Source organism: Xylocopa sonorina, chromosome 7, assembly GCF_050948175.1.
Source record: "Xylocopa sonorina isolate GNS202 chromosome 7, iyXylSono1_principal, whole genome shotgun sequence".
NCBI lineage: Eukaryota > Metazoa > Arthropoda > Insecta > Hymenoptera > Apidae > Xylocopa > Xylocopa sonorina.
This window is the reverse complement of record NC_135199.1, coordinates 5,690,877-5,706,115: the sequence shown is the minus strand read 5'-3', so window position 1 is coordinate 5,706,115 and position 15,239 is coordinate 5,690,877. Positions and strand designations below refer to the sequence as shown.

The window sequence follows — 15,239 nt, the reverse complement described above, 5'->3', positions numbered from 1 at the left end:
GTAAAGCATTCGCGAAATAACAGTACGCTGTAGTCGTAACTTCTTCTTCACTCTTCGCGAGCGATGGTTCTCGTTTTAAAGGACTCGAGGACGCGTCCACGGAAATGTCTCTCGCGACGGATATCCGTACGGGATGTCGAGAGATATCCCATCGATCGACAGATCGTGTAAGGCGAGCATATCTGAATAGGTAGCCGTGAATGTCGCCCACGCGAAGTTAGACTTCGCCGTGTGAACGATCGACGATCGATGGCTGGATAAAGTGACTCTGTTAACTTTTCGCGAGAGATCGTCCACGCAGTTGATACGTTTTTCTGCAAGCGGATATACGCGTAGACGTCCCTCGCAGGAGCACCAGTGGACACGCCGCTCAGCGTCGTCGCGATCGATACCGGTTGGGAACGCGAGCGACCGCGTCGGGGCATATATACCTGTAAGAAGCTCGCGTAGGCGGCTGGTAAGCCCGCATTGACGTTACTTAACCACTTAGGTTACTTACGGCCTGCGCTGTTATTGTCGAACGTGCTAATAGATCGGCGGCTTCCATTTCTTCAGCAATAATAAATTATCAGGCCTACCGGCCGCGTGTCGTAACCGCGAGTAGGCTCGTGCCGGTGCCACCAGTTAGGATCGAAGGGCGAGCCACCCGACCTAACGACAACTCGATCGATCTTTGATTGGCGCTCCACGTCCCATGCAAATTGAAACGTTGCTAAGGGGACTCGAGATTATTTATTTACCAACCGGCAGGGAACGACGTTGTGGCGATCGGCTCGAGTCGCGCGCGATTCTTGTTCCTCGCGCGATCGCTATTATTTTGCGTTCGATACTGTTTACATTCGATCGCTAAGCGATCAGAGATTCGAGAGAGAAAAACTGCGGTAGCAATGAGTTTGAGTAACGTCGAATGATAAAACTCTGTTTACAACCGATGAAGGATGGAGTGGAATAAGGAAACGAGGTTCGTTGTAAATCAAATCGTATATGAAGCCATTAAACCGTTTTGATTGCGGTCGATAGAACGTTGTAACCTTCTTTAATAAACAGCGTATGCAGGTGAGGTCGCGGGTTGTCGGATAGGAGCGTACGCGAATCATGGATTTTACGGCTGGCACCGCCGGCGGGACTGGCAATTCCATCGAACGAAACCCATCCTCGCACGGGAAAAAAAGGAACACGCTCAGTGGCCGTCCTTTCACCCGTCGAGCGGCGTTTTAGTCAGCGCGAAATAAATAATCGATCTTTTTTTCCGAGAGGCTCCGCGCGGGATGGAACAGAAGCGTCACGAACCATCGGCGAATAGTTGTAACGGCCGTCGAGGCCTCGACTTCCTCCTTTCGACTCGCCGGAGAAAGTCATTGTTGTTCGCGGTTTCAATGAAGTTTAAGTAACCGACCCGGGCTCACGGATATATATCATTGTACCTCTTTGTGGCGCCAAGACATTGTTACACCAACGCAAGGCACACGGTGGGTGTGCATTGTTTTACGGGAACGCGAAAAGTTCCGCCCTGCCACGTCCGCTGGTGGAACTCGCGGATCACCTTCCCGTGTTCCGCGCGATTACAGCGCTGAGAGAGAAATAGGGAGTTTGGAGAGAGGGTGAAGAAAATCGCGAAGAAACAGACGAACGTTGCTCAGAAGTAACGCGATAGAAATTTATTTATTTTTTTATCAGAGAAATTGAATAGAGGGAATTTTTGGTCGAGTATAAGTAAACGGAAGAAGGTTTTAGGGGACATTTGTCGAGAGGCGAATTTGCGAGATTAGTACGTTCTATTTATATTTTTTTTGCGAGAGAAATTGAATAGAGGGAATTTTTGGTCGAGTATAAGTAAACGGAAGGAGGTTTTAGGGGATATTTGTGATTTCGAGAGGCGAATTCGCGAGATTAGAACGTTCTATTTGTATTTTTTTTTGCAAGAGAAATTGAATAGAGTAAATTTTTGATCGAGGATAAGTAAACGGAAGGTTTTAGGGGACATTTTTGTTCTTCAGACGCGAATTCGCGAGATTCGAGGCATCGATCGATCGACGAGAGAACCGTTCCCATTCTCTCGCCGCTAATAACTGATATTAGCAATAAATAACGAGGGGCTGCGTCGCGATTGCCCAAGCCTCCTCGGGTTATCGCGTGTGTGATTCACGGTCTCTCTGTAACGGCGCCAGAGAGCTTAATGCGCGACCGTTTCGCGATCATATCGGTACTTTTTATTTTCTCCGAACGAAAATTAAGACGCCGTTAAGGAGGACCATAACGAGACCGGACCTTTAGCATTCCAGTTTCGTGCGTCTGCGGGCGAAGGACAGGTTCGCCGAAACGGCTCCGGTGCCCAGCGATATTTAAACGTCAAAGATGCCTGCGAAAACGTCAAAACGTATGTAAACGACCTCATAAACCCCCATCGGCATCGACTGATGCGGCTCTGTAGGAGTAAGGCCCGTAACGAGCAGTGTATTTATTCGTTGCGTCGCGTCGGCAATGAAACAAGATCGAACGATCACGACCGTCCGGTTGGATCGATTATTACCATTGTAATTATTTTCACTGTTGCGCGAGACGGAACAGCTGCGATCGTAAAGATCGTGTTCGCCACTAATGAATTTTTTCCTGCCCTCCTCTCCCCTCAATACCGTTCCGTTTCGGGGATAACATCGTCTCGTCCAACGTACAAGTCCCTCCTTGCTTTGTAAGCAATTAATTCTCGGCTCGTTCCCGGCCAATTTCACGATCCGGGACTTTTATGCGCCTCGGACATGTGTACGTGATTCGTTTTTCTACAGTATCGCGATCTTCCTCGCAGGTGGTCCACGGCGATATTTGGCTGCACTACTGAACCGTGTTCCGCTCGACAGGGATTAAGCGTCTCATAGATGCGCGAGAGGAAACCTTTTAATTCGTGATATTAATCAGAGAAAGAGGACGAATGCAGAGAAAGTGTTGGTGTAATTTTTTTTTTCTTGCGAATTGTTATTTGAATTATGAAACGTTGCGATATTACAGCGAAAGAGAATTACCGATCGCGTTGATTTAATCTCGCGGAGATGTATTAGTTGGACGTTATCCGTCAGCGGATTTCGCGATCCAATTTCGGCTATCCCCGCCTATGGAAGCCAGAAAATAGCAATTTCTCCTCGTTCATCGAGGATTAACGTTTTTTTTACGAGCGAAGCGAGCGGTGTCTGACTCTGATCCGGGATGAGCAATCTCGGATGAGACGATATCGCTCGATCGAGTTACGACCCGCTCGCATTTAACACGAGCCCGATCGTGATTTTAACATTTATTTCGAGCACGTTCCGCTGGTGTAATCGAAGGAAACTCGTGCAGCTCGGTACACCTACGGTCACGTACACACCGAGTCTGACAACACGTGCCGTGTTCTACTTGCATGATCCGCCGCGATCGCTCGCGCTCGCGCGAGATCTGCATTAATCGGCGATCGGGAAATTCTCCGAAAGAGAACAGAAGAAATCGACTATATCGAATCGTTTCTCTCGATCCCACAAAACACTCCACTCCATTTCTCCACCTTCGCACAATTTTCTTTCATCCTTCTCTTTCATCGCGATGTTCGATAACGCGAGGTATCCCAGCAAGGACACTGCTATTCGCACAAATTACACTGTAATTTGCATGGTAACGAGATCTCGATCATTTATAAAAAGTCGCCCAGAGTACTGCCGTTTTCATTAACCACGGATTCAATAAACAGTGCCCAGGCGAGTTTTTAAATCGCCCTGGTCGGCTCATTTACGCGCGCGCGGTTGCTAATCAGCCGTCCAAACGGAGGTAATAACCGGGGCGCGAAGAGGCGCGGGCAATTACTATTAATTACGCAGGCCCAGTCGGGGCGAAGATTGACAGGTTCCATATTTAAACTGAAATAACCCCCCTCGTTATGTAATCGCGGCAGCCTCCGCGGCACGTACGCGATCCGTTGCCAGCGCTGACAACACGTGCCACACTTCTGCCGCATGATTTGCGTTACGTGCAGAGGCGCGGAGATTCGCCGTGTGCACGTACGAGCGGTCGACCTGTCGGCTTCGTGGCTGTGCTCTCCCTCGCTTTCGTGCCTGCGGACTTTCACCCGGGCACCAGATCGGGAAAAGTGCCCAGGCTGTTGCAAAGGGGAATCGAAAACCGACGGAACCCGCGTCTGCGACGAGTCAAGTCGAATAACGCGAGCAATTAGAATGCGAGTAGACGAAACTGAACCCTTTTATTAGTCGGATATTGGTTGGCGGAGATTTCATTGGCTTGGCGCAGCGTTAAGCAGCGCGTTAGACGGTTTGTCTTCCTTCTCCACGGCTAAATTAATTACCTTTTCCCTTCTCCACGCGGTTGGCGAAGTTTGCGTTTCGAAATTTGTAATTAAGTTGCCGGGGCACGCGTGCTCTTTACTCGAGCGTCGCTAATTATCCGTTCGCCCTCTTCCACGGTGCTCGAAACGAGCGTAAAGAGAATCAGCGTTGATGTACGTAACCGCGGCTTAGATGCCGCTCGGATAATCTGACTGAGTCCTGAGTTCGCGTATGCAGATCTTCTCGAGACCGAATCCGCTGGCCTTGTTCCCCTTTGCTTGCTTCCACTCGATGAAATACTTCTTTAATCCGAACACGTTTAAATACAGCGTCCATCGCAAAGTCTCCACCCTCTCATCGATAATAATTTTCTCATTTTTTCTTCTCTCTCTCTCTCTCTTTCTCCTGATACGTATTTTGCGACGCGCATACCTACCCGTGCGTCACAGTTGACGCAAAAGATGCTCAGGAACGACTCACCCCCGGATGCGTTTAAGCGTCTGTCGTGGCGCGCGAAGCGAAATTTATTCAAATTGTCAGAGGAAAAGACGTTTACGGAACCGTTTAACCGATTAAACCGCACAGCGGCAGGAATAAAATCCGCGAGGAGACATTTCCACGTGGAACGTCGGGCCACGAACGTTGGGCCCGTCCTCGAGGAGAAAAACACGCGAAAATATCGGGCCCTCTGCGGGGTTAACGCTTGCGGTTATCCCAGGACAGGTCGAGTTATTTTAACGAACGTAATTATCCGGACGAGTCGTTCGATTATAAGCGTTCGAAACGGTTGGCCACACCGGCGCGGTTGGGGGGCAGTTCTGGCCATTTCTTAGCGACCATCGCCCAGCGTGATCGTATCGCGGTCCTACTATTAGTACGATGATATATGTCATCATTATATCCTCCTTATTGCGTTTACCGCGTCCAGTGATTTACGTCCCGGGGACCTGCTTCACTTCCGTTCCTTTTTCTCTCGTTTTACGGCCCGTTTCGCCAATGACTCAACGTTTGATACAACGTGCCGATGCGCTGCCACAATGTTTATGGCTTCCCGTTCGTGCCCGCTGCTCCTTTTTCACTCCCCTTTGATACCCGTATGACTTATTATCCCGTCCTCGTGGGCGTCGCGCGTTCCCTCCTCTCTCGACGGACGCGCGAATGGCGAAACGCGTCCAGCCAACGGCTCGCCAGGAAAAACTCTGTCAGCGTTCGAATTCTCGATACATTTTTCTTCCTTCTCTTCTCCATCCCTCAGATTCTGTTTCAAACACGTCAGACATTCGCTCGGTTCGACACATTTTTCTTCTTTCTCTTCTCCATCTCTCAGATTCTGTTTCAAAACTCCAAATATTTACTCAGCTCGAGTAGCATTACGAATTGCGATGATTCGCGGAAGACGTGGAGAAAGGATTTCACTTGGGGACCAGAATATTCCCGCGTGGACCACCTAACCAATGGTCACAAGTTATGGGAAGACGCGGCTACGGGGGCACCGCACGTTAAAACACGTCCAGCCAACTGCTCGCCAGGAAAAACTCTGTCAGCCTTCGAATTCTCGATACATTTTCTTCTTTCTCTTCTCCATCTCTCAGATTCTGTTTCAAAACTGAAAACGTTCGCTCAGCTCGAGTAGGATTATGAATTGCGATGACTCGCGGAAGACGTCGAGGTCAAATTCCACGCGGGGACCACTTAACCTATGGTCACAGGTTATGGGAAGACGCGGCTACGGGGACACCGCACGTTAAAACACGTCCAGCCAACTGCTCGCCAGGAAAAACTCTGTCAACGTTCGAATTCTCGATACATTTTCTTCTTTCTCTTCTCCATCTCTCAGATTCTGTTTCAAAACTGAAAACGTTCGCTCAGCTCGAGTAGTATTACGAATTGCGATGATTCGCGGAAGACGTGGAGGAAGGATTCCACTTGGGGACCAGAATATTCCCGCGTGGACCACCTAACCGGTGGTCCGTTATGGGAAGACGCGGCTACGGAGGCACCGCACGTGAATCACCGTCGTGTACACGCGGAATGGCGGTAGTGCTCGGCCAGTAAACATCGGGAATATTGGTATAATATGTAGATCTAAGCATGTACGTGGGTTGTCGGTAATGCCCTCATAAATCAGCCGCCTCCATTGTTTTCTCTCATTGAATGACCCGAGCGTAGCCGCGGCGGTAGTCCTCCCGCATTCCATATTTCTGTTAGGGATATTGCCGACGTACGCGCACAAATCCACTCGTTTCGAGTGTTAAACACTTTCTCGTTGGGCGTACCTTGTTCGCCAGCGTCGCTGCGTTGCAGCAGGTGCAGCGATCCTGGCCATCGCGAGGCATTAACTTTAATCGCGCGGCGCCCTCTGTCTTTCGGTCCTCGCGGTGCGTTTTAACGGATACGGTCGGATATGGTCGCTCGTTCCTCGAGATTTACGCTCTCAGACAGAGTTGCAGACGTCAGTGTCAATAACGCGCTAGAGAGCTCCTAGAGAAGTTCTCTATCCGACTAGCGACCGTTCGAGCTATTCAGTCGACACTGTACTTTGTACTTGTTATCGTAGCCAGCCACGTTACTCGTGGGAGTTATATATTAACACGTTCACGGGTCAGAGGTCGTCCATGCGCGTGTATTTGTTACGTAGACCTGGCAATACGGTAGAAGAGACCGTGCTGGTCTGAAGTAAGCGTTGCTTTCTACTGAATTGTCTGGCATAATTGGTCTTCATCGTATTGGACGAATCAGATCGACGATTAGTTACCGTCCGTCTAAACAATCTTCGAATCCAACCTGTAAGCTCAACAAGAACCAACTGATGCGCTATTCTTCCTCTCGTTTTGTAGTTCTATGTAGTACTTCGCTCGAACTACCCCCTTCATCGAATTAATTATCTCAGATTATCCCTTCGTCTCTCATTCAGCACCCCTGAAGAATCGATTATCTTGTCGTTCGTCCCGAGTTCCACCCATCCGAATTTCACGAAGGACATATACACAGCGTCTCGTGATCGCGATCGAAAAAAAAACATGGCTGCGCCCCCAATGTTACCGCGCGAAGGCGTGCGCGGGCGCCATCGTTGATTGGGCCGAAATCGGATTAACGAGGATTGCCCTTTCGCACCGTGGCCGTAATCAGCTTGGTACGACGATTAATGTTATAAATATTCCGCTAATGCCCGGCTGTGTTACGTAAACGTTTCACCTCCTTATTGCTAGCAGCTGCGTGTACTGGAGAACGGCGCTCGCGTTCGTCGATGATTTCATACATTATTTCAAAGCCGCCCCCACCCGGTGCCGGCTTGGCCAGGGCAAGGGACGACGGAGGGTACGTCTCGCCAGCAAATCACTTTCATAGCCCGGTGTTTTTACGGCCGAAAGTTATAATTTATGGTCTACGCTCGATCCGCGGCGAGAAAACGGATCGCGCGCCGCGGCGCAACTTTTACCAGAAGCCGGGCGAGCTTTCAAAAGCTCTCCGCGGGATCGCCATTAGCCGTGGCTAAAAGACGTGTGGCGTGGGAAACGAGAGGAAGCCAGGAGAGGCCAGGCGTGCGTGCACGCCTCCGTGAACGCCGTGCTCGATCGGCTCGCGTTTATGCCCAAGCGCGCGGGCGCGCGCGCGCACGTTCATAAACGTAGATCGCGGCGCGCACTGTTTCGCCGCGCTGATAATTAAGAGGCCACGGGTGTACCACCGTGGCTCGTTAATTAGGAATCCACCTTTTTCGAGGGAGCATTTTTTTACACCGCGCCAGAGCGCTCTCTGGCTCGTTTGCATTTAATCGCCGCCCAGTTACCCGGGTCGTTTCATCGCGATACGCGGTGGACATGTCCAGGCCGCGTTTCGAGCCTCCACCCGGCTAATCCAGAGAAATAATTCTGGATGGGTGCCATCTGGAGCTGTTTAGATAGAAGACCGTGTAACTTTCCCTCGGACAGTGGCTGCCACATCGCGTTACACGCGATTTGATAAGATCATTGGCACCGTCTGCGCCGCGTTGCGATGCCAAAAGATTTCTCTGTCATAAGGAACAAAATGTCCTCGTTATGCTAACTAATACCACTGCGAGCACTCTATCCTCGTTTCCTACAGCGCTGGACGATCGTTCGACTTTGTAACCCGCATGGAATCGTATCGTCGGTTACGAAATCGCTGTCGATGGCCAGCAGCCGCGCGTTGGCGTTCGCCTTCGAGGACTCGCGTTGAAAAATCGCGACAGAACGTTTCATCTCGCTGAAAACGACGATCGAGTGCTACGAGAGGCTGCGCGCGCGCGCGCGATGGTGGTACGTTCGAGGATCCGCGAGGTCGTAACGAGGCAATCAACGCGCGGCGAGCACGCCGCCGGTGAAATTGTTTTATCGATTTTCTAACGCGGAAACGAGGATCCAAGTCGGTGGCTGGTTATTCTTCTCGTGTCGGCATAATCGATGCGTTTGGACGGGGAGCGCGCCTATATTTGGGGTGGTTAATGCTCCCGCGGGGCTCGTCCAAAGGAGCCGATTCAATTTCAAGCCGCAATCTCGCCGCATTACGGAAAATAGGAGAAATCTAGCGAAAGTAAACGTAACATCGTGAACCTGGCGGCACGCTGTTGCAACCGCCGCGTAATAATGCAATATGTAATAATAATAAGAGAGGATAATAACGCGTCGAGCCGCCGGGAGCGCAGGCGATCGGCGCGAACGCACGCGATGCGTATTTTCACCCCGTGCTCGACACCGACTCGTTCCCTCTCTAATTTTACGACCGCTCCGCGGAACGCTCGTAAATACGACGCCTCGAACTCTAGATAACGCTCATTAATTGGGCGACACCGAGCACTCGTAAGACCCTCGTTGCGTAAAACCGCCGCACGCCGAATTTTATTGCGCGATTGCGCAAACACCGCTCGCGACGAGGATATTTAACGTACATTGGGATAATGTTAGGCTAGCGGGAAGGGAAACACGCTCGACTCTCGAAAACGGTGACGAGGAACTTTTATCGACAAGCTTTTAGATCTCGTTTACGTAAGAGCATGCAAAGAAGCGTTCAGCCGCAGCTTTTTGATCCGTAAACGTAAGCGGAGAAAGTGGAGTGTCTTAGAAAAGTCGAGCGACAGGGAGTGTCAATTAGCGTTACGCAGCGAATGTCGAGGAGTCTGGCCGCGAACGAATACACTTGCGCACTCGTTCGACTCGAAACACGTTACGAATACCTCGATACGGATTCAAGTATCATCGCTTCTGCTCGTTAACTTGGTGAAACTCGAAGGATCGCGGGAAATCGTAATCGCCCTCGCGACGATTACGCGTGGCGTAGCGAGGAAACGATTCACGTTGACACCGCTGCGAGATGCGATCTTAATTATTCGTAAGCACCGTCGTGTCTGCCATCCTTTCTTTTTTTCCCTTTCGTTTCACTCCAAATGACTGGTGTAATTGATCCATTAGAGCGCCCCTGCTGTTTCCCGTCCGGTCGTGCGAGCTCGATCGTGTCGCAGAATGCAATTCAGCGGGGTGTTCGCATCGATTCGCGCCGGCGCCGCCGGAAAATTGCGCTCGTCTCGACGTTCACTCGTCTTTTCCCCGCGATTTCTTACCGCGAGTGCGTTTATTCCAACCCTGGCCACACACCGCGTGTTCAACGACAACCACGCGGCTGTTCGCGATTAGAGGCCAGCAAAAGACGCGAGAACTGGTCGCTCGTAAAACGAAACGGAACACTCTTCGCGATTCCTTTTTACGCTCGATCAGGAAGTCGAGGTGAAATCAGCGAATAAACGCTATGGAACATCGATCCGTCTTAACGGAGGTCCGCCATGCACTGCGTTTTAATGGAAAACCGATGATCGTCAACCTTTAAACGCGTGTAAATCAACCGATTCGATCGCGCAATCGGCACGACGCGAAACGCAGGATTCCCATTCTCGAAACGTTTTACGCTTGCAGTCGATCATAACGCGTTGGTCGAGATAGAGCCAACCTTTCCTCCGCTTTTAAACCTGATGATGGACTCGAGTAAGCGTTAGAGGTTCGAGATCGAGAAACATTTCCCTGCATTTTCTCCTGACTAATTTTCTGCATCGAACGATATTTACATCTGACAGTTTATCACTTTCAATTATGCGACGTCTTATCTAATTACTGATGACGTTTATTGTTTCAGGATGAGAGCGAGCTCTCGAGCAAGCGGTGGGCCAGCGCGCCCCGCCGCTCGGACAGCCCCTGCGTCCTGGGGGCACCAACGTCTAGGGAGGTACGTAATCTTCCCTTCTTATTACCCATTTTCTACAAGAAGAAGCCTCTCTTTTCACGTATCCACAGAATTAATCCGTCTAGAATAAATTTTCTACAAGAAGAAGCCACTCTTTCACGTATCCACAGAATTAATCGGTCTAAAATAAATTTTCTACAAGAAGAAGCCACTCTTTCACGTATCCACAGAATGAATCCCTCTAAAATAAATTTTCTCCTGTCCTCGCGAGAACTTGGCGACCTTCTGGAACAGCGTCGAGGCCACCAGTGGTCGTAGCCGCGGTTCTCGCTGTTGCAGTCGTTCGAACCTTCCCACAAAAGGTGTCTAGCCAATTTTCCCAGCTGGCTCGACTGGCGTATCGCGATTTGTTTACGCGGCGGAATCAATGGATCACGATCAGCGATCGGTATCGAACCGAGGGTAGGCGCGTGTCGATTGGCCGCGAATGGAAACCCGCTCGATTCCCGCGGCGTACGTGATGGCACCCGAATCGTGACGCCAGCCTCGTGCGCCGTCGCGTTCTGGGCCTCCTCTCTCGATAGTTTATCCATATACCTGCGCGCACGCGGGATACTAATAGGGACCGTCAGGGGCTGTTAGCAAGAACCGCGGTATGTCGGCACGTCACTCGCGGAAGGACGATTAGCGGTGCGAACCGAGGTGTCGATTTAGGTACGCGAGATCGTACATGGAGCGCGCCAATGAACCTCAGAGAGAGAGAGAGAGAGAGAGAGTGAGAGATACCTTGACACTTTCTTGCGATGATTTCACTCGTGCCTCACCTTTTTACATTTTAACGCGCGCGCGCCCGGCTGGGTCAACTGTGATTTACGATAAGCGTCGCGGTCGAGACTTTTATGGGACGCGCGGCGATGGGCAACGTACGAGCTGGGTGTATACCAAGGAAGCGTAAAGCGTCAGGAATTCGGTGGTGATTATGATGTGCTCTCGTGTGATTAATCGAGTGTCAATTCAGCGTAACGAGTTAATTAGAGAATCTATGAGAGAGGTATTCGAGGGTGAAGAGTAGGGAGAATTGGACGAGTCCTCGAGCGAAGAGGAATCACGGTGCCTGGACGAAACGACGCGTGGTCGTGCTCGCGAAATCTCTGGGTAGATTACGAGGTACAAAGGAAAGAGCACAAAGAGCGCATTATACGCGTAGCCGTGGAATATTCATAGGCCCCGCGACGGTACGCAACGGCGGATGATGGCCTTACGACTTATTCGCAGGACTTATTCGCGGGTACGTGGCGCCACCCACAGGGTCGGGCTCCTATGATGGGTGTGACTCGTGTTGGTATTCGCGATGCATATTACTACGTGGCGCGGTAACGCGAGGAATACGAGAACCGCCTCTCTCGCAAAAGGTAGTCTTTCTCCGGAGGCTACGCGTCCGTCTAACCGGTGGCTCGCAAATGCACGCGCGGTCCCGTGATTAGACTCGCGAGACAATGGCCCTTCATCGCGTCCCGCTCACGAGCGCACGCGTTGCCATCGCCGCTACGCTATCGCAGGCGTATTGTCGCGTTTTTTAAACGCGTCCGCCCGTTTATTTGCATACCTGCAGAGGAGCCGGGTAACAGCAGTGTCCGCGGTGGAGCTCGCGCGTAACAGTAATCCTTTGAAATGGCCTGTCGCGTACCATCTGCCGCCGCGACGACGTCTACTAACCCGTCCTGGTGGCTGCTGCTCGTCCCCGTGCTCCTCCGGGCCACTGCGGTGAATGCCACCGCGTTAAATCGTCGCTGGCTGAGAAATCGCGATTTGATGCTGGATGCCTCCTGGGCTGTCGTCCGCCTAGCCGTAAAACTGTACCTCTCATGCGAGCATGCGACTTCCAGCGCGACCGTGCTTGGAATACGTCGACACCTGGCTAGCGACACAGCGGACTCGAGCGAGTCCAGTTCTGATGCTGCGCCAGTAGTACAAACTCAACCTTGCTAAACGCACTGTGCTTCGTTCAACAACTATATCGTACGACATTAACATTAATCACAGCTTTACGATCATAACTTTGCTAAAAAAAACCATTTAGTCGCTAGATTTATCACTAGAAATTACGAATCTCTGTGTCGCGTGAAACATCGTCGTGCACAGTAAATCGCAGTGGCACGTCGAACGTAAAAGAGTAACGTTTCACGCGCGCGATCAATTAATCACGAAGGAGGATTCGCAGCTCCGCGAACCGATTCCTTGGCCGCGTTATTTGCCAGCTGGTGTCCGTTGGTACGTATTATAGGGTCGATCGACGGCGGACAGCCAGTGCCAGCGTGTATTTACGTGGTTGGTAGCGCTGTTGCATCGGGTACAGTTCAATTCCGTTACGTGGACGTAGCCGCGGGCTTCCCACGCCAATTAAACATGACTCATTAACGGGCAGAAGCCGGTAGCCGGGATCGATGCCTCGCCGGAGCCAGGCAACCCTTCTATAACTCCGCGCGCGGCACAGGCAATCGGAACTAATCTCGACCTATCCTCCGCTACTCTCTGCCGGCTGTTCGCGATGCGATATTACCGCTGGCAGAGGAACGGAACGGGCTGTGCACGCTGCCTCTGGCCACGCCGCAATATTTCTCTTCCCGCCGTTGGTTCACCTGGTACACGCGTAATTGTGTGTAAAGAGTTCACGGCCCAGCAGAGATACATCGCCGCCCTCCATCCTTGGCTCTGTCCTCGTTTTGACGTTCACGTTTTAATCCTCTACCCGCGAGCGCGTCTTTACGATTCGAACGAACTCTCCTCTTCCCGTTAATCGACTATTTTTGTATACGAAAAGTTAGCATCTCGAGTGAACTGGCGTAGAGCAGAGAAATGTACGTCGTGTCTTTGCGAGAATCGGACATTTTTCTTATCCACGGCGCGTCTTTACGATTCGAACGGACTCTCCTCTTCCCGTTAATCGACTATTTTTTCACACGAAAAGTTAGCATCTCGAGTAAACTGATGTAGAAGAGAGAAATGTACGTCGTGTCTTTGCGAGAATCGGAGATTTTTCTTATCCACGGCGCATATTACGCTTCGAGCATAAAAACCATCCTTGGCTCTGTCCACGTTTTGACGTTCACGTTTTAATCCTCTACCCGCGAGCGCGTCTTTACGATTCGAACGAACCCTCCTCTTCCCGTTAATCGACTATTTTTTCACACGAAAAGTTAGCATCTCGAGTAAACTGGCATAGAGTAGAGAAATGTACGTCGTGTCTTTGCGAGAATCGGAGATTTTTCTTATCCACGGCGCATATTACGCTTCGAGCATAAAAACCATCCTTGGCTCTGTCCTCGTCTTGACGTTCACGTTTTAATCCTCCACCCGCGAGCGTGCCCCCATTCGAACGAACTCTCCTCTTCCCGTTAATCGATAATTTTTTAATACGAAAAGTAAGCATCTCGAGTAAATTGGCGTAGAGCAGAGAACTGTACGTACCTTTGCGAGAATCAGAGATTTTTCTTATCCGCTTCGAGCATAAAAACCGCACGGTGCACACGTGTGAGAGGTCAACACCCCGCGGCGACATAAAAAATATCATTGCTTTTCCGTGAAACCCGGCAGATTCGCCGATAGCACCACCGGTAACCTTTGTACTTGGAGGAATTTCTGTCAACTGCAACAAAATAACGGTACGTAAACTAGTAACAATACCCCGTGGCCAACGTCCCCGGCTGCCGCTGCGCCGTGCACGTATTATGCGAGCATTAACTGTTCAACGATGCGGCGGCGCAGCCGTGGTCTTCCGGCCGAAGTCTAACCGCGGGGAACATCGCTGTCGAACGGAGGAAGACAGAGGAGGGACGCGGGATAAAGGGAAAGAGAGAGGCGGTGGGTCTGGCGGTGGGACGCGGGGCTGGTGAATTATTGCCCGAAGATTTCGCGATCGCTTCCGATAGTCGTGGATTCCATCGTGGCTATCCACGCTCGCCACGTCGCCTGCCTTTGGTAGCCGTGGAATCTTTCGACGTTTGATTGCTTGTCGGATTTTCCTGGCCGATGCGAAGGGGACGATAGGGATAGCCACTCTCTCGTTAGAGATACGCGGATGCTCGAATATATTGCTGGACCCGAGTGATTTAACGGCTACGCTCGTTGGATAAACGGACACGTTCCGTCCGTGCTGGACGTTTCCGTTCCTCCGCGTCGGATGCTCGTATATCGGATCGCGTGGGATTTCGGTGGCTTGCGCCACCTGCTGGGGATCCTCGAGGTTGCTTGTTAATTAAAAGCTGATTCTCTGACGAGAACACGCCTGATGAACGATCACTCGAGTTCGTCTCTTCTTTTACGACTTCTTCAAGGGGATAAATATCGTATAAACTGTTTTTCTCGTCTCGCAAGTATCGATTGCTGCGTCTGTCGATTGTTTCGTTCCGTTTGTCGATGAGAGAATCGCAAAGAGTTTCTTCTGCCTTCGAATCGAGGGAACGCACGGAAATTGGGGACGGGCGGAAAAGTAGGCTCGACGAAGAGTCATCGTCTCTCGTTCCTCGGTGTCGAACAGAAATTTATGACAGTCGAACTGCCGGCAATCGCGCACGATCGACGGGGCATGATTTCGCGTGGCTGGATACCAGGAATCAGCACCTACATCTTTCACTGATTTCTAATTTCGATTTCTCATCCGATGTGGGTAAATAGGCAAATAACCGCCCACGCGAGCTCCGCGAACATGCGCGTCGATTCCTTACCTCGCCAGTACCCATCGAA

General features: G+C 51.0%; 1 protein-coding gene across 3 annotated transcripts in view; it reads left to right on the top strand.

Moving 5' to 3' along the window:
- LOC143425085 (uncharacterized) overlaps nt 1-15,239 on the top strand; it is a 286,080-nt gene that overhangs the window by 81,944 nt on the left and 188,897 nt on the right. For all 3 annotated transcript variants that reach the window (XM_076897576.1, XM_076897577.1, XM_076897578.1), the window contains one exon: nt 10,449-10,538. In XM_076897576.1, the coding sequence (XP_076753691.1) occupies nt 10,449-10,538 (90 nt within the window). The remainder of the gene's footprint in view (nt 1-10,448; nt 10,539-15,239) is intronic.